Genomic DNA, 19,178 nt, shown 5'->3' on the forward strand with positions numbered 1-19,178 from the left:
ACCCTTAATTAAGCACCTGTTCTAACTAATTAATGTATTTTTCATTTATTTATTTTCCATTTTTCCTTTAGAACTCTTCCTTAGATACACCGATGGAGGTGCTCCTAGGACTTCTTTTTTTGGGGTCATCATCATGAACTAAGATTAGGACAAAAAAAGAGAGCAGAGTGATTAGGACCAGTGGCTGACCCAAGAAAAAAAAATATGTGGGGTCAAAAAGGCTTTTTAAAGTGTTGTTGAGTCACGAACCCCTTTTCTGCGGATGCATTCCTACAACAGTATCTAACCACTACACCACAAATGATAATCAAAAATAGCTTATAAATTATTATCTTTTTTGTTATTATTTGTGGTGTCAACTGACACCATAAATCAACAAGTGGGTCCGTCACTGAATAGGACCGTGTATTAAAAATCGAAATTTTGTAGTCACATTTGAAATCGTAAGAACCAAAAAGATATATAATTTTTCCATAGCATAAGATTTATTTTCCAAACTTTCTTTCGATTAGATTATCCTCTTTAAGGTTTCTTAAAAAAAAAAAACCTAAGAATAAAAAACTTACAAGTATCTCTCTTAAGCTTTGTAAAACTGATACGATCTTGATCAGCTCGACCATCATCCAACATGGATCGAACATCGACAAGGATGAAACAAGTGATCTAATCATCGATCATGCCAGTTCAACCGGCAATCACGGTGATATGGGCGATCCGAGAGTGCAATCAAGAAAGCTTAGAGTGGAACTAAAGGTTCATGAGCCCAAATGGATCAACTATGGTCACTTTACTCGTCCAAGAAGTCAAAAAAGAAGAACTTGGTCGAGCCAGATCAAGCTTGGAACGAGCTAACTTGGAAGATGGTCGATACTTCATGACTATCGACCCATTCGTCCATAAGAGTCCATTTGATAGATCACTGATTCCCTTATTGGTTTATGAATTTATGAAGAACTAAACTCATTTCTACTCAGTTCTAAGTCATGTTTGGTGGGTAATATCCTTACAATCAAATCTGGTTTATCTATCTCCGTCCTATCTTGTGGAAATCCAATTACATGGAATAAAATGTGTAACGGAGATCCATGCTTTTTAAATATATGTGGATGAAGTAACTTGTTGAACTGAATTTGAAAGTTTTTTCTATTTTTAGTTTTTCTTAAATACAATACAACTGGAAATTAAAATGTAAAAAGAAAGAAAATACAACAAAAGGTCAACCAGAAAATAAACCACAAGCCAAATACATGCGGACCGGGCTAGTATGAAACCGAAACAAACTGACTAGAGGACAAAAGAAAAGAATCGGCCTGAGAATTAGTTTGAAAGGTAATATTGGAATTTGTTTGTATTGACGAAATTATCTTACACATGTATTTTTTTTTTTCTGAACCACTATCTTACACATGTATCTAATATAACTTTTTCTTACAATAAAATAAAGAAAAGTATCGTTTGTGGCAGCTATGAAACGGAACGAATCTGTGTGTATGGTCCACTTTTAGATCCTTTACTTTCGTCTTGCTCTATGCTTTTGGAATTTCCCTTTCTCCTTCCTCTGCGGTAACATATAGGACTTTTTTTTGGTAACTACATATAGGATAATGTTGTAAACTTAAGGATTTAGAACCGTAAGTTTCTGTATATTATTAATCAATAAGTGTTCCCTTTATATATGGATTACAAGAGAGATAAATGGAAATACAATAATAGAAAAAATTACAAATCATAAACATAAACGAATTAGGAAATATGCAAGTTGTAGCCGCCTCTCTCTCCTCTCCAAGTCTCGCGGCCGCCTCTCTCTCTCTAGGGTTGGGCCGTCTCTCTCTCTCTAAGTGTATGGGCCGATTATGGACCGGACCGGTTATGGACATCCACCAATTGATTTATAACACTCCCCCTTGGATGCCATAACCATACATAAATTGTAATACGCTTAATGTTGCCTCATTAAAACCTTATCAGGAAAACTCAGTGGGACAAAACCTTGATGAAGGAAAAAGAGTACAACACGTACTACTCCCCCTGATGTGAACCTCAGTGGAGGTCCTTCAGCCTACGCATCCCAATCTGATGCGTGAGCTTCCTGAACGTGAAGGTAGGAAGTGCCTTGGTGAATAGGTCAGCTGAATTGTCAGTGGATCGTACTTGGACGACCTGGACCTCACCGGCTTTCTGAAGCTCGTGAGTAAAGAAGAACTTAGGCAATATATGCTTCGTCCTATCACCTTGTATGTAACCGTCCTTGAGCTGAGCAATGCACACAGCATTGTCCCCATACATCACAGTTGGCTTTTTGCACTCGGCCATCCCGCAATCAGCACAGACGTGTTGGGTCATCGACCTCAACCAAACACACTCGCGGCTGGCCTCATGTATGGCCAAGATTTCCGAGTGATTAGATGAAGTGGCCGCGATGGTTTGTTTCATGGAACGCCATGATATGACCATACCTCCATGTGTAAAGACATGTCCTGTCTGTGATCGAGCTTGATGTGGATCTGATAAATAACCAGCATCAGCAAAGCCAACTAAACCATCTTTGTTATGGTTAGTATAATATAGACCCAAGTCTTTCGTTCCTTGCAGGTAACGAAGAACATGTTTGATCCCATTCCAATGCCTCTGGGTCGGACAGGAGCTAAACCTAGATAGTAGGTTCACGACAAAGCTTATATCAGGCCGTGTGTGAGTTGCCAAGTATATTAAAGCTCCTATGGCACTGAGATATGGCATTTCGGGACCTAGGTCATCTTCATCGTCCATCTTGGGACGGAATGGGTCAGTGTCCAGGCCGAGAGACCTCACGACCATGGGACTGGTCAGAGAATGGCAATCGGCCATATTGAATCTCTTGAGTACTTTTTCAGTGTATGCCATCTGATGCACAAGGATCCTATCATTTATGTACTCAAGTTATAATCCCAAACAGAATTTTGTTTTCCCGAGATATTTCATCTCGAATTCTTTCTTAAGGTATTCAACCGCTTGGGTAATTGTATCCAGAGGTTCCTAGGATATTCAGATCATATATTTCGATGATTATCAATATTGTTCTCGAGAACTTGATGTACATTCAGCTCAATACCCTCTAGTACTTTCATTATCCAGTGGACCATATAAATATGCAGTCACTACATCAGTTTGCTGCAAGTCTAATTTTCTCTCTTATATAGCCAGACTTATGAGAAATCTTAAAAGTAGTTGCATCCACCACATGGGAGTATATCTCCTCATAATCTATTACTGGTCTTTGTGAGAATCCTTGTGCAACATTAGCTTTATATCTCACAATTTCTATTCCTCACAAGACCAATTTATATCCACTGGTTTTAACATCATATGGCGTCTTAATCATATGGCCAAATACGCATTTCTTCTTTAAACTATTTAACCCCACGTTTTCATTCAATCTGTTCTACGAGTGCGCACTCTTATATTGATGTGGGTTCATGATCCTCGCTTATATTCATAAATTTAAGTGCTACCTTGTATCATCTTATGTCGACATTTCTTATTGTGTTCCATTATGTTCCAGACATGATATAATAGATTGAGATTCATTATTATCAGGACATTTAATACTTTGCAGCTTGGCGTCCCAAGCTACACTGTTTGGTACCTGTACCTTAGAGCCGGCCGGCCTTATCTCTATGTCTGGTATGGTTTCCTTGACCTCGGATTTGTTTTATCATTCTATGCACCTTTCTCTTTTGTTTCCGAGGATTCTTATCTTTTGGAACTTATTGGTCTATCTTGTATAGACTATGTAGCAACTTGACTGTGTCTCTCTTGGACATCAATTTAGTTGGTGCTTTACAAGCTGGTTTATATATGACTTAGTCATTCTTTTTCGGGTCAGCAAATGTGTCTGGCATTTGATTAGCTAGCTTTGTAAATGTATAATCTTTGGACGTCTATTTCACATTCTTTAGTCCGAGGATCTTGCCAAGACAATGATGGTCGATGCCATTCTGTTTCTCTTACCAGCTTATTATTTTCTCCCCCTAATGTTGGATAGTCGGATCCATTAAACTTTGCAATCCGTGTTCTTGGCCACTAAATAGATCACCCATATTTGGCTCAAGGTACTTCATTATTTGTGGGAGATTCATATCCAACATATATCCCCATCCTCATCCTCTTCTAAGGATCCATCTTAGACGGCACATATATTTGTGGTGGCTTATCCAAATATCTCAAGATGTTATATGTCTGGCTCATGACCCGTAATAAATTTGAGATGAGAATATCTATGCTCATTTAATGGTCTGATGCTTATTAGTTAAGATGCATGTAAATTCGTGTGTCCCCAAGCCTTGGACTAAGAGTTTGGACCTATGGGTAATGGCCAATACAGATTTATAAAAGGATTTAGCCAAGCTATATATAGTATGGACATGTGCGGATTTGTCCTCACTGCCCCCTCATGGACATACTATAATCTTTAAGTGCTTTGGGACATCATGGCCTAATGAGTTTCCCTTGTGTTCATGCTACACACGTGAGATTCTATGGGATAACTCTTTGTGCCCTTTCCAATATCAATTTCGCATCATGTTTTGGACCAGGATGGCCAATCCGGTCATACCATAAAGTGTATAATTTCGTGGGTAAACCATTCTGGTTACCATGACTATTGCCTCTATCATACTGATCTTGGCATAGTCTAGATCAATAGAGAATGCATGTATAGTTTTTTAGGACTCATTATGGCCTTGAGCGATTTTGTACATATATCTGAAGGAACTCTTTGTTTCCTTCGCCCATTGTTTCAATATGGAAACCATTCATTCTTATATCTCTATATAATCTCAATGGGTTTTTCTGGGTGAATATAAAGCATCTAAATGCTTGCCCTTATACATATCTGGCCATAGCCCTTAATGTGTACCATACCCGCAAATCATATTGGCGTTTTCAAAAATCATTCATTCCTTTTATAAAGTTTTAATAAAACAAGTTCATAGAAATGAAAAACATAGAAATGAAAAACATCAAAACAAAGAATATAGAATTTAGATTACAAATGTCGAAATCAATCTTCAGTTTTTTTTTATTTAGACAATCTGAAGTTTCATAATCCATAAGATCATTCTTCTCATGATTGAAGTCGTTTTCATCATCTTGGTAAGTCATATGAGCTTCAGGATTCTTCCCTTTCAAGCTCTCTTGATAGAGGTCAACTAGATGCTTGGGAGTCCTACAAGTCTTAGCCCAATGATTGCTCATTCCACATCTATGGTACACGTATTTCTCTGATTTAGTCGCGTGTTGGGGTTTGAAAAAAGATCCACGGCCACGACCATGGCCTCGTCCAAATGAGCCACGGTCACATCAATGGTCTCGACCATTTCCTCGCCCGCGGCCAAAGGATCTTCGACCGCGGCCACGTCCGTTCGATTTGTCTTGACCACAGCCATGCTGGTCGTTTCCTTGGACGTGGTTGGACTCTTTATTGTCCTCTGTAGCGTGTGCACCAGGTAGTGGAGCTGATCCAAGTGGTCTCATCTGACTGTTTCTCATTAGTAATTCATTGTTCTGCTCAGCGAGCAAGAGACAAGAAATAAGATTAGCATAGGTTTTGAAACCTTTCTCTCGGTACTGTTGTTGTAATAGCACATTGCTTGCATGGAAAGTGGAAAAGGTTTTCTCAAGCATATCATGTTCCGTAATACTTTCACCACACAGTTTCATTTTAGAAACAATCTTAAACAGTGCAGAGTTATATTCGTCCACAGACTTATATTCTTGGATCCTCAGATTCATCCAATCAAACCGAGCTTTTGGTAAGATCACCGTTCTCTGATGATCATATCTCAATTTCAATTCATTTCAAAGATCTAGTGGATTCTCAATGGTTAGGTATTGATCCTTGAGACTCTCAGCTAGATGATGACGAATGATCAAGATGGCTCTGTAACTATCCTTTTCATTGGCATTATTGTTCTCGGTGATACACTCACCGAGTCCCTTGGATTTCAGGAAGATCTTAGCATCGAGCGCCCACTGAAGGTAATTGTCTCCAGATAGATTTAGGGCAGCGAAATCAAGGTTGTTGATTTTCGACATCTGAAGTTATAGATTAATATTTTTAGATATTTTAGGAATAGTTTTTAATATTTAAACGATTAGGGTTTTATGTTCAAACAATCAAACAAGCCTTCACAGCCAAGATCTATGCCTCACGGTCAATGAGCAAGCCGCACAGCCATGGATGCAAACTAGTTCGTTTTTATGCATTTAGTTTGTCGTGTAATTGCAATCCTAACATGGTTTGTTTCTATCAGTTCATGATGCAATCAAAACAAGCAAACCTATCGGCCAAGCAAAGATCAAGCCACACGGCTATTTGATTCAATTCAACACCATTCCTAGAAAAAGTTCTAAGTGTAATTGCAATCAATCAATGTGATTAAGTTATGGTAGGAATGCAACAAGGCCACACGGCCACGAGTATGATCAAGTCTAGAACAGTTTAACCTAATATGTAGTTTCAGATTTCGATTATAAAATAATCTAAACTAGGTCATTAGGGTTTTAGTTTAAACAAGCCAAACAGTCAGATTCGAGTTTGAACAATCCTAACAATAGTTCTAGGTGATCAAATCAACCAATCAATGTTCAATTTCAAACAATCAAAATCGATTTTCAGAATTAGGGTTTTAGTGTTTCGATTTTATTAACAAGCAATTTCAATTTCAGGATGATCAAATTCAATCTCAATCAATCAATCAATCAGTTTTAATTAATCAATAGTTTTCGAATTAAGGTTTATGGATTTCGAAAATTTGATCTTAGATCAAAGGAATTTGATTTGAGATTCAAAACCTTTAAGAATCTGATTTTAATTGATCAATGGATCAATCTCGATTTTTAGGGTTTGGGGATCGAACTTATAGAGCTTCGATTTACTTGCTTATGGATTGATCTATTATCCTATGGCTTTCATCTTAGAGATTATATTCTAGGGTTTCATTCTTTACAATCAACCAAATTTGATTCATTATGTTCTTAGAATTTGAAATACCTTTAGTTTAGTTGTTGGTAGAAACCGGACCACCAAGAATGAACCTCGAGCTTAGACACGATCGGGACGCGAGCTGGCTGGGACGCGAGCTGCTTCTATCGGATCGCGAGCGGCTCTGATGCGAACGTGAGTTGTTGCTGTCGGATCGCGAGCTATCCTTGATGTAGGATGGAGCTGAGCTCGTCTAGGATCAGGAACACCTTGGGGCTGGAGCTGATCAGGTGGACACGAGCTGGAACGGAGTCGAAAACGGATTAGGGTTCGTCGGTATCGTCGGATTCGGATTAGGGTTCCAAAGCAAATCGGCGCGCACTGTATATGTGCGTGAGGGCGCGTCGGTGGTCAGATCGACAAACGGTTTGCACTGACTGATTCGTCTCGGCCAGGGCTTCGATTTGATATCTTGATCGTTTTCTGGATCCTCACGTTTTGGGAGAACGGCCTCTTCGAAGTTCTGAGGCAGATTCTTTTTCATTTATGGTTTAAGGGTTTTAGCGATTTGGTTTTAGGCTCAGGGTGTTAGAGACTATCGTGCTGATAACGTGTTGTGAAACTTAGGATTTAGAACTGTAAGTTTCTGTATATTATTAATGAATAAGTGTTCCCTTTATATAGGGATTACAAGAGAGATAAATGGAAATACAATAATAGGAAAGATTACAAATCATAAACATAAACGAATTAGGAAATATGCAAGTTGTAGCCGCCTCTCTCTCCTCTCCAAATCTCGCGGCCGCCTCTCTCTCTCTCTCTAGGGTTGGACCGTCTCTCTCTCTAAATGTATGGGCCGGTTATGGACCGGGCCGGTTATGGACATCCACCAATTGATTTATGACAGATAAACAATTAAAATCCTTTTAAAATCTCTTGGTATTTAGTATTTACTAAGTTGGATAATTTAGGTGATGACTACACGGTTGTAAACTATAAATACATGCCTTTTCAATAATGTCATATCATGTAAACAAATCCACATAGTAAAATCTTGGATACATCCAAACCGAATCTGGATCCGGATATCTTAATTTTTATGTCTGGATATCCGGATTTGGATCCGTATTTTTAAAACACATTAAATTTTTAAATTTCATTAATATTTATATTTGATATATTAATATTTATACATGAATTAATCTTATAATATTAGATTTTAGTTTTTGCAATATTATAGACATATATAAATATATTTATAAATTTTGTATAAATATTTAATTTATGTATTATATTAAAAATTAGTTTTTTTAAAAAAATATATTATTTTTACGGATCCGGATCTAGATATCCGCGGGTAATAGAATATTGAGACGAATATCGGAAATCCGGATATCTGGAAACCACGAATTCGGATACTAAATCCACGTATCCGGATACTTTAAATTTCCCGGATATCCGGATCTGGGTCTCAGCCTACTGCTTAAACCATATTTTACGGTCATTAGCTTATTATTATAATATTATGACTTGTGACAGAGCTTGAAACCCATTTAAATAATTTCGTTTGACCCAAACTTCTTTTTCCCAATTTCTCTCAGGTGGCCAAATATTTATTTGGTTATATAAATTGCTTTGATTAGTTGGAGGACAAAACATGCACTCGCGAAAACGTAAGGTATATGACAAACACAAATAACATATTCACAAAGGCATGTCATATCTTCCCTATAAAAGTAAACAAAGTTGGCATTGCGGAAACCACCCAAAACCAACGTGAAACCCCACGTTTTATTCTTCTTATGATTAATCCTGAGATACATAACACAATGGAAATGACTTCTGTACTGTTAGGCAATGGGATCCCAGAAGAGATGGGACAAAACCGCGGGAACATAAAACGTTGCCTCGAGAAGTACATTGAGAAGGGCAGAAGGCTGTTGAAATTGAGCCAGTTGATGGATGAGATGGAGATTGTTATCAATGATTTAGTCCAAAGAAAGCAAGTCATGGAAGGTGATCTTGGCAAGATCTTATGCTTCACTCAGGTCTTACCATACTTTTTTAATTTTACAGTCTTTAATTAAATGAAACTAACAATTCAAGAAGCTTTTTATGTATATGAAGGGTCATTGATTGACATTAAGCTAAGAATCTCATATATTTAGTGCATAATACTTTCCAAACATATTATGTCAAATGGCAAGTTCATTTTTAATCTATAGATCTATAAATTATACTTCCAAATACTTGGCAATATATGATGTTATCTCTTACAAACTTGATTTTGTTTGATTTATTTTTTTCAAAATATTCAAAATCGCTAATGCTAATTGCTTTGCGAAATAAAACATATGGTGAGCTAAAGTTAATAATATAAATGTGAATAAAACTGCAGGAGGCAGTGGTAATTCCTCCAAATGTAGCATTTGCGGTACGAGGAAACCCTGGAAATTGGCAATATGTGAAGGTTAACTCTTCCGATCTCTCCGTGGAGGCTCTATCGAACACACAATATCTAAAACTGAAAGAGCTTCTCTTTGATGAGAACTGGTGCCTATACATCCCCTCCTCTTTTTCTTCACCAAATACATTCACTTTCCTGGTGTCTTGATCTATGTTTGTAATCAGGGCTAAGGATGACAATGCGTTGGAGGTCGACTTTGGGGCGTTAGATTTCACTCTGCCTCGGCTTTCGCTGTCGTCTTCAGTAGGGAACGGCCTGAGTTTTGTGTTCTCAAAGCTTGGCGGCCGTTTAAACGACAACCCACAGTCTCTCGTGGACTACTTGTTGTCACTTGAGCATCAAGGAGAGGTTAATATTTTTCTCTGTAAAATTAGTTGTTTCAATGATCTATTTTTCCTTGGATAATTCACAAAACTTCTTTTGTCTTAAACAATAAATAAACATGTATTATTTCTAAAAATACTAAAAACATTACCTTGAAGTAATCAAAGTACCATAAATTTCAGGTGTTTGAAGGGATTTTGAACTTGTAAATGGTTCTAAATTTCTAATACATTTAGATCCCCTTCCTAAGCTGTTAAAACATTTCATTTCTCTAAAATAAGGTGTCTTTGGAAGTGTACGGTTTATATGACAGTTTCAAAAAAATGTATGTGTTATTTTTAGAATTTCTCAGACTTTTATCCGTTTTCTTATGATATTATTTTCTTTCATGTGTTAAGTTTACATTTAACTAACAAAACTTGTATATTCTTTTGAAGAAATATCACAATAACATTTTGTTAAAAAAATATCACATTGAGCATAATAACACAATTGCGAACATATATAACACAAATAAACCTAATTCTGAGCATACGTTTATGTTTTCAGAACCTTATGATGAATGAGACACTAAACACGGCAAGAAAGCTTGAGATGAGTTTGATTTTGGCTGATGTTTTCCTATCGGAGCTGCCTAAGGAAACACCTTTCCAAGCCTTCGAACTCAGGTCAAACGTTAAACTATTTACATGCATTGCTAATCCATGCGTTAGTTAACTGATTTAATTTTGAGTAAAAACACACACACACATACACACAGGTTTAAGGAGTGGGGTTTCGAGAAAGGATGGGGAGAAAACGCAGGGAAAGTAAAAGAGACAATGAGGATCTTGTCGGAGATTCTTCAAGCCCCTGACCCTCGAAATATTGATAGATTCTTCGCCAGGATTCCTAGAATCTTCAACGTTGTCATCTTCTCGATTCATGGCTATTTTGGTCAAAACGATGTTCTTGGTTTGCCTGATACTGGTGGTCAGATCGTTTACATTCTTGACCAAGTCAAGGCCCTTGAAGATGAATTGCTTCATAGAATCAACTCTCAAGGCCTAAATTTCAAACCTCAGATTCTTGTTGTAAGTTCTCTTTGAATCTTTTTCACCCTCCCTTAGGCGTGTAGCCACATAAAGTCTTGGATGATATTGAAATCGTGAAACTGGTTTAGGTGACAAGATTAATCCCAGACGCCAAGGATACTAAATGTAACCAAGAATTAGAACCCATCACTGGTACCAAACATTCAAATATTCTTCGAATTCCCTTTGTAACAGAGAATGGAATTTTACGTCGTTGGGTATCTCGCTTTGATATCTACCCTTACCTAGAGAAATTCACCAAGGTAAAAGACCAAATTTAAGAATGTGATTTTTTTTTTGACTTTGAACCAATTTCTCTGTATTTTTGTGTAACTTTTACTTTGTTCTTGTAAAATTATATCATGAGTAGGATGCAACAACAAAAATCTTGGATATTTTGGAGGGGAAACCTGACCTAGTTATAGGAAACTATACGGATGGAAACTTGGTGGCATCGCTGATGGCAAATAAGCTTGGAATTACTCAGGTTACTTAACTTATTATATATATATATATATATAAATATAAAATGTACACTCATTTGATGTACACTAGTTGCCTTAATTATATATATAACTAGATTAAGACCCTCGCCTTGCGTGAGATAAATATTATATATAAATTAATTTTATGTATTATATGTTATTTTACATATTATATGTTTTTTTACATATTATTAAATAATACATATATATTGATAATTAAAAATTCAGTAACTATTACGTATATGATTAAATTGGTGCAAATGCATATATAAATTTTATTAATTCAAACAAACACTTTTTCTATTTTATATGATATAAAATTAAGTTTTAATTATATTAACATAGATATATAGTACATTTTTAATATTGATATTTTTTAAATAATATTTTAAACTCATATTATATTTTTGATAATTTGTATTTTTTATAACATAAAATTTGAATCACTGATAAAAAAATTTTGTGGGATGTTTAATAGTTTTAGTCAATTATAATTGTAACAACATTATGAAAAGTTTTAAAACTAAATATTAAATTGTCAATATTTTTCAAAAAAAAAATCAAAGCAAATATAACAACTTTAGTCATTTATAGTCGTTTATAAAAATTCAAAATATAACATATACAGAAAAATCTAAATATTTATTATATATTTAATGTGGTTGTTTAATTTATTTTAATAGGTTACAATTTAAAAAAAAAATTATAGAGAGTAAACTAATTTTTATCAAATTTTTATTATTCGAAATCATTAATTGTCATATATATTTTAGCCACATTTAACAGTTCCATTATTTTTATTTAAAGAAACAATGAAAAACATTAATAATTAATTTATGATTAGTTTAATAAAAAGTTTATTATATATCTTGATGGACCAACATATTTTTATAAAGATTTGAAGAATAATTGTGGTGATGACACGTGGTTACAAAAAATGTTGTAATGTTTTTCTTTTAATACATCGGGGATGTTCACTCGTTTGACATATATAATGTACACTCAATATACTTGCCTGGATTTCATTTCATTTGATGTACACTCATTATATAGATATATATAATGGTCACTCGTTTGATGTCAAAACAAAATAATTGAAATGAAAAAGTTTTTTTTTGTTCATATAATTGAAATGAAATATATATATATATATGTGTTTGTAAATCCAGGCAACTATTGCACATGCCTTGGAGAAGACTAAATACGAGGACTCGGACAACAAATGGAAAGAGTTTGATCCTAAATATCATTTTTCATCTCAATTTACGGCGGACTTAATCTCCATGAACTCTGCCGATTTCATCATAGCTAGCACTTATCAAGAGATTGCTGGAAGGTGATTTAATTTATTTCACGAGGACAATGCATTATTCTCATCAAGGAAACTCGACCATGGTTATAACATTATCTTGTTCGGTTTAATTCTGACAGCAAAGAAAGAGCGGGACAATACGAGAGCCACATGAGCTTCACACTCCCAGGACTATACAGAGTTGTCTCCGGCATCAATGTCTTTGATCCGAGGTTCAACATTGCAGCTCCTGGCGCGGATGACTCTATATACTTTCCTTTTACCTCACAAGACCGAAGATTCACCAAGTTTCATCCTTCCATTGAAGAACTATTGTATAGCCAAAATGAGAATGATGAACACATGTATGTCTCTTTTCCCTGTTTACCTTTTCTACTCGTTTACATTCAACTGTTTGAATAAAATATCTATCACATTGAATGAAATCATCATTACGATAATATGCTATAGATATTAGATGTTTATTTAAAAATTCTAAACTGATATATTTCTTGTCGGTGGTTAAATTTAATGGATATTTTTCTTTTTGAATAAAAGTGGCTACTTGGTGGACAAGAAGAAACCGATCGTCTTCTCAATGGCAAGGCTAGATGTTGTGAAAAACTTAACCGGATTAACAGAGTGGTACGCCAAGAACAAGAGGCTACGAGATTTAGTCAACCTTGTAATCGTAGGAGGATTCTTTGACCCTTCCAAGTCTAAAGACAGGGAAGAGATCTCAGAGATAAAGAAGATGCACTCCCTGATTGAGGAATACCAACTCAAGGGTCAGTTTAGATGGATCGCAGCTCAAACTGATCGAACAAGAAACGGTGAACTTTACCGGTGTATTGCGGATACAAGAGGTGCTTTTGTGCAGCCTGCACATTATGAAGCCTTTGGTCTTACTGTCATTGAAGCCATGAGCTGTGGTTTGGTCACATTCGCCACGAACCAAGGTGGTCCTGCCGAGATTATTATGGATGGTGTTTCTGGATTCCACATTGATCCGAGCGATGGAGAAGAATCGAGTGATAAGATTGCAGATTTCTTTGAGAAATGCAATATCGATCCTAATTATTGGAATCTGTTTTCGGCTGCAGGGCTGCAACGCATATATGAATGGTATATATATCTTCAGCTATTTATGGAAGATAATAGCTTAGGCCATCCAAAGGGAATGATTCTATAAGTAGTTTCATTTCTATGATTATATATGTGCAGCTATACATGGAAGATATATGCAAACAAACTGATAAACATGGGAAGCACATATAGCTATTGGAGGCATTTGAACAAAGATCAGAAATTGGCAAAGCAAAGATACATCCATTCTTTCTACAATCTTCAATACAAGAGTTTGGTAAAATAATTTATTCTTTTTTTTTTTAACTTATGACATGATCAGAATCAAAAGTTTGAAGCATACATGTTTTTTTTTTGTTTGGACCAGGTGAAAACTATACCCATAGTGAGTGATATTCCTCAGCCTCCTCCCCCTCCTCCTAAGCCTTTAGTTAAACCATCAGCAACTCGAGGGTAAACTGAAGTAACTATTCAAAAATAACTGGAGACTGTTAGAGTATGTGCTAATTACTGCTAGTTTTTTTTTCTTACTTTTCAGCTCGAAGCGAACACAGTCACGATTGAGTTTCAGGCTGTTTGGTGCTTAAGCTCTCTTGAAAAGGTGTAGCTAATTGCAAAAATATCCAAACGTCGTTGGTGTTCTAACTTCTACTTCATATATTTATGTGTATTAAATTGTTTGATTAAACAGTAAAATAAAGGGAAAACACACAAATGTATTTTAACTTCACCGTTGTTCTTATTTGAAACTTTTAAGTGTGATGATTAATAACAAGTACTAGATTTTGACCCGCGCTTCGAAAGCGCGGGTTCTTCTTTGGATTATAAACAAAATTTGTGAATTAGTATTTTAGAATTGGCGTACACTATTCTCTTACAAAGTCATTATATCGAAGAAGGGCACTTGTTTAAAATTATATAATTTGTGAATTTGTTTATATAATATTTTGTATGTACACTATTATATAACTCTTTTTAGTCTTAGATGTTTCACCGGATCCGAAAAACCATACCAAAATCAACCAAAAAATATAGTTGGGTTTGGATCTAGGGCAAAGTACATATTTGATTTTTTCTCCGACTTGCGGTCTTTGTTCGATTCCTAGTCCTATCTGAGATCCATTTGGGTATTCAAAATATATTAGTTTATATAATATTTGTATGTACACTATTATATAATTCTTTTTAGTCTTAGATATTTCACCGGGTCCGAAAAACCAAACCAAAATCAATCAAGAAATATAGTTGTGGTTTGGGTTTGGATTTAGGGCAAAGTACATATTTGATTTTTTCGTCGACTTGCGGTCTTTATTCGATTCCTAGTCCTATCCGAGACCCAGTTGGGTATTCAAAGTATATTAAATGTTTTAAGTATATTAGGTATATTTGATTTTTTCATATATGTATTTGGTATTTCGATTGTGTTTTCAGTATTATGAATATTTTTTTAAGTTTCGGATCCAGATTTCCGATTATAGTTTCGGGTAAAATTCAAGTTTTTTTGGGTATGAAGAAATGTTTTTAGGTATCTTAGGTTCCTCATGTCATATTTACCGTAAAATTTGGGTTTTTTTAGGAATTTAAATATTTTTCAGGAATTTATTTGTGTTTTCGGATTTTTTTTGTGTTTCAGTATTTTTTTAATTTTTGGGTAATTCGAATATTTTTCGAGTCCTAAAAACCCCAAGCCAATTTGGACCGTTACGTACCCAAAAACTATAGGTATTTTGTAGGTATTTGAATTATGGACTTTGATCCCAAAGAAATCGACCCGAATCCGAACCAGAAAATTTTAAATACTTAGATCAAAAGGAACCGATCCGTACCCAACCAGAAGACCCGATGCCCATACCTACTCTCTCACGTTATATTTTGTGTGCATTTTATAAGAGTTACATTTGTTGAACTTGTGAGCCTTAAGATTTACTTGGTTGATTTTGGCTAATTTAGTAGTATAGATTTGTAAATTTTTTAATAATTTTTAATCTTGTATTAAATAACAAATTTTATTTTAAACTATAAAAAAATAATTTAACGTAAAATATATAGTTTTATTTTTTTATATATGGTTTGTTAAAGTGTTTGTATTAAATTTGATTTTGTAAATTTTTGGAACTATATAGATGTTTAGAAAAGAGTGTAATAAAGTATATAAACTATATTGTATGTTTAGAAAAGAGTATAATAAAGTATAAAAACTATATTGTGTATATCATTGTCGTGTGATATGGTCTAATAAATAAAATTTTATTTGTTGTATAACTTTGTCATGTTCAAAAGGATGTGGTGCAATAAATTATTGTTAGAGAAATTTTAGGTTAGATATTGTTAGTCAAATATTATGGTAAGACCAAATATATTGCTAGTAAATGAAATGGTCTAACAACTTTTCATAAGTAGATTTTTTCAGAATGATTCTCTTTTAATAGAATAGATGCTGAAATTGAAGGATTTGAAAATATACATCGAACTAATTTTATATAATAAAGTAATATTTTAGTATGTTAATCAACAAGCTAATTAGGTAAAATTCATGCTTGACCTTGATCATTCATTCTCGTTCTCAATTTTGAGGGCTTCTTTCTGTTCTCTGCAAATACTACACTAAAGTAATGTGACGACCAGCAAGAAGAAGATAACCTCTAAGTGATACTTTGCGTCTGCAGTGAATAAGTATTTGGTCTTAAACGTTTGCAATTAAATAGGAAAATTTAGAAACATATTCCCAAGTCATTGTCCTCCCATACGAACGAACAGAGGGATTGAAAGCTCTTTCTCATTCAGCATATTAATCATCATTGATTCAAATGCATTCTAGAATTTTTAATAAGCTCGAAAATGCTAATAGATAAGTAGTCATTAGATTAGTGAACTTTTCCCTCTGTCGATGTTGTTGAACATTTATTGAGCCGGTACACTTTGTTTGGTGTGCAACACGTTATTCCTTTGTCGGCAAGCAGTAGTTACGTGTAAAATTGCAACATGAATTTGTGTCTGAGAGCATGTGGAAATGCAATAAAGGAGATAAAGAGTACATGGAAGATTTGATTTTTTTTAACTTAGAGAAAAGTTGACTATTAGATACATCGATTTCATACTGGTTACAGGAAATACTTGGGAACTTTGGACTTTTCTTACGAATCAAACCCCAAACAAGATGACTGTCCCTAGCTCTCTTGACAAATTTTATACACAGGATCTGTAGTTGAGATCAAAAAGACTTTCACAAACTGACTTTGAGAAAAGCTTTACACAAACCACCTCACCACATAGGATATGACGTTTTCACTAAACTGTCAATGTTTTCTTCCACCTTCATCCTTTTTTTGTAAGGCATGAACCCTTTCATATTCTTCATCGCAATCGCAGACGATTTCAACTGAGAAAATGCTGATCTCTCGTTTCTTTTAAACTCCTCCGATACTACTACTACAACTACCTGTTGTGTCAATTCCGTTCCAGCATTTTCTGAAGAAGACGAAGAAGAAGTACATCGGACAGACAGCGTTTCTAAATCTGACATCTTCTTAACATCTTCTGAATCATTAGAGCTTGTCCAAGAGTTGTAATCACCAACTACAAAAGTCTTTCCAAACAGCTTGAGGCTTTGTTGTTTGGTCTCAGCTTCAGGAGACAATGATTCCTCTGTGTGAGATGATAACTCATGCACCTTTCGAAAACGTAACGATGTCAGAATAAATATAGTCAAACACAAAATGACAACTAAACACTATCAGATTGTGTGTCTTGTAACTACAAACCTGGTAATCAGCTGAAGAAGAATTAGGCGAATTTGAACCAAAGCCATCTGAGCCATGAGCTGATAAAACCGATGTTGGAGATCGGTTATCTTCATCCGGAACCAGCTTGCCGCCGGTTATCGCAGCGTATGCAATCTCTTTTGCATCTGGAATCACTAGCTTTCTAGGGTATGGATGCATCGGCTTTCTTTTCGGCCTTGGAGGCGGGATCTCAATGGATTTCTCAGAGGTAACACCGCAATCACGAGCAACCTTAGTAAAAAACTTCTGAGCATGGCTTCGAATCTGAACGGCAGTCTTTGTTCCAACATGTTCTGTTCAAATGAAGAATTAATAAATGTCAAAACAATATACCCAACATGTTCTTCAAACCTAGTATTTTAGAATGTGTATTAGAAGATTCTCTAAAGTCAGATAAAGCAACACACACACACACACCTTCGATTCGTCTCCAAGCTCTGCCATAGAGTTTTAAAGCTTCTACAAACTTTTCATGCTCTGCTTCTGTCCACTTCTCTCTTTGTTTAGTGATGGTGTAAGGCTTTCTTGTCTGAATAACAGCAAAAGAAAAAAACAACAAAATTTAGAACTAAACTTGAAGTCTGAAACCAATCAAGAGTTTTAGAAACCCAATTTAATACCTTGAGACAAAAGGCATCTGTGGAAGAGATAATAAGCTCATCCGAAGCTCTGTCGCATAAGCTCTCACAATGTTCCTATAATCAGAAAGAAAGAAAAAACAATTAGTCTCTAGACAGACAGAGCTCATAGTAAAGGTTTGAAGTCTCTATAAAACTAATTAACACGCATCTAGAGGAGTTAGACCATCAAATAATTAGGGTTTCGAGACTTGCTCTTACCTAGTTCCCAATAACATTTAAGTAGGACTCTCCTTAACACACAACCGACCTTAACATCCCACAAACTCGCCTTGTCTATTACACAATTAACCTGCGCCAATCGAATATTCTTCAGTTCCAATATCTCTCGGACATAGACCATCAAAATTCGTTTGATCTTTTGGATTTGGAAAGACCTAACTTACCTCTCTTGGTTTTGTCCTAATTTCAGGTTTTGTCTAGATGCAATAATATATGTCTCATTAACAATAGTACTAGAATCAAAAGCAAGAGACCATATATACATATATAAACAAAGGAAGAAAGATCTCACACCTGCATAACCATGGTTGTAGAAGAAAATGACTCGTCCGATATAAGATTTTGTACCATTCACCTCGACCCAAGTACCATTGGTAGGTATTTTTACCAGATAACCAGAAACCGGACTTGGTTTCACCGGAAAACGAAGAAGAAGAAGCGAAAAAAGACCTTTTTTTTTATGTTTGGTGAGAGAGATGAGAGAAGTTTATGGAATGAGCAGAGTCAAGGGTTACTTTAAAAGAGCAAGAGGACGATAAGCCACGTCAGTATAAGTTTATTTAAATTTTAAAATTTAGTTTAAAAAAATATTAAGTGAGATGAGTCTAGAACCGTGGAAGCTCCCTTAGTTAGTACAATAGTTTTGACTAAGAATTCACTAATACTTCTAAACCACTAGGTCCAAGTTTTAATTCCGAGAGAAAACGATTTATTAAACAATTATATAGGCTACAGAAAAAAGACTTACAAAGGATCTTCAATATAGTGCAAGTAAACTCGGTCAGACGTAATCTTCGTAGGACGGCTCAGACGATGCAATTAGGCGTAGATCCTTATAAGGCAGAT

The 19,178-nt window shown here is 35.2% G+C and overlaps 2 protein-coding genes across 2 annotated transcripts; one reads left to right on the plus strand and one right to left on the minus strand.

Moving 5' to 3' along the window:
* Window positions 1-8,627: 8,627 nt before the first annotated feature.
* On the plus strand, window positions 8,628-14,535 carry LOC106391382 (sucrose synthase 5-like). Its single transcript, XM_048760576.1, has 13 exons — window positions 8,628-9,012; window positions 9,363-9,517; window positions 9,596-9,779; window positions 10,305-10,423; window positions 10,516-10,828; window positions 10,918-11,091; window positions 11,199-11,315; window positions 12,483-12,649; window positions 12,745-12,969; window positions 13,163-13,729; window positions 13,829-13,967; window positions 14,058-14,143; window positions 14,229-14,535. The coding sequence occupies exons 1-13, from the start codon at window positions 8,647-8,649 to the stop codon at window positions 14,275-14,277; spliced, it is 2,661 nt and encodes an 886-aa protein (XP_048616533.1). The 5' UTR covers window positions 8,628-8,646; the 3' UTR covers window positions 14,278-14,535.
* A 2,187-nt stretch (window positions 14,536-16,722) lies between these two features.
* On the minus strand, window positions 16,723-18,885 carry LOC106391380 (protein REVEILLE 2). The gene is made up of 5 exons (XM_013832004.3): window positions 18,627-18,885; window positions 18,093-18,167; window positions 17,890-18,001; window positions 17,452-17,765; window positions 16,723-17,360 (listed from the first exon to the last, which is right to left on the minus strand). Exons 1-5 carry the CDS (start codon window positions 18,681-18,683, stop codon window positions 16,953-16,955), a joined length of 966 nt encoding a protein of 321 aa, XP_013687458.1. The 5' UTR covers window positions 18,684-18,885; the 3' UTR covers window positions 16,723-16,952.
* Window positions 18,886-19,178: the final 293 nt, after the last annotated feature.

The sequence above is a fragment of the Brassica napus genome, chromosome C6 (genome assembly GCF_020379485.1).
Source record: "Brassica napus cultivar Da-Ae chromosome C6, Da-Ae, whole genome shotgun sequence".
Classification (NCBI taxonomy): domain Eukaryota; kingdom Viridiplantae; phylum Streptophyta; class Magnoliopsida; order Brassicales; family Brassicaceae; genus Brassica; species Brassica napus.

Excerpts from the sequence above, each read along its gene's own strand:
- LOC106391382 (XM_048760576.1), top strand. The coding sequence starts at position 8,647 with ATGACAAACACAAATAACATATTCACAAAGGCATGTCATATCTTCCCT. Across the intron at positions 9,780-10,304 it reads CACTTGAGCATCAAGGAGAG|AACCTTATGATGAATGAGAC; the intron begins GTTAATATTTTT and ends TTATGTTTTCAG. Across the intron at positions 10,424-10,515 it reads TTCCAAGCCTTCGAACTCAG|GTTTAAGGAGTGGGGTTTCG; the intron begins GTCAAACGTTAA and ends ACATACACACAG.
- LOC106391380 (XM_013832004.3), bottom strand. The coding sequence starts at position 18,683 with ATGGTACAAAATCTTATATCGGACGAGTCATTTTCTTCTACAACCATG. Across the intron at positions 18,168-18,626 it reads CTACAACCATGGTTATGCAG|GAACATTGTGAGAGCTTATG; the intron begins GTGTGAGATCTT and ends TTCTGATTATAG. Across the intron at positions 18,002-18,092 it reads CAGATGCCTTTTGTCTCAAG|ACAAGAAAGCCTTACACCAT; the intron begins GTATTAAATTGG and ends GCTGTTATTCAG.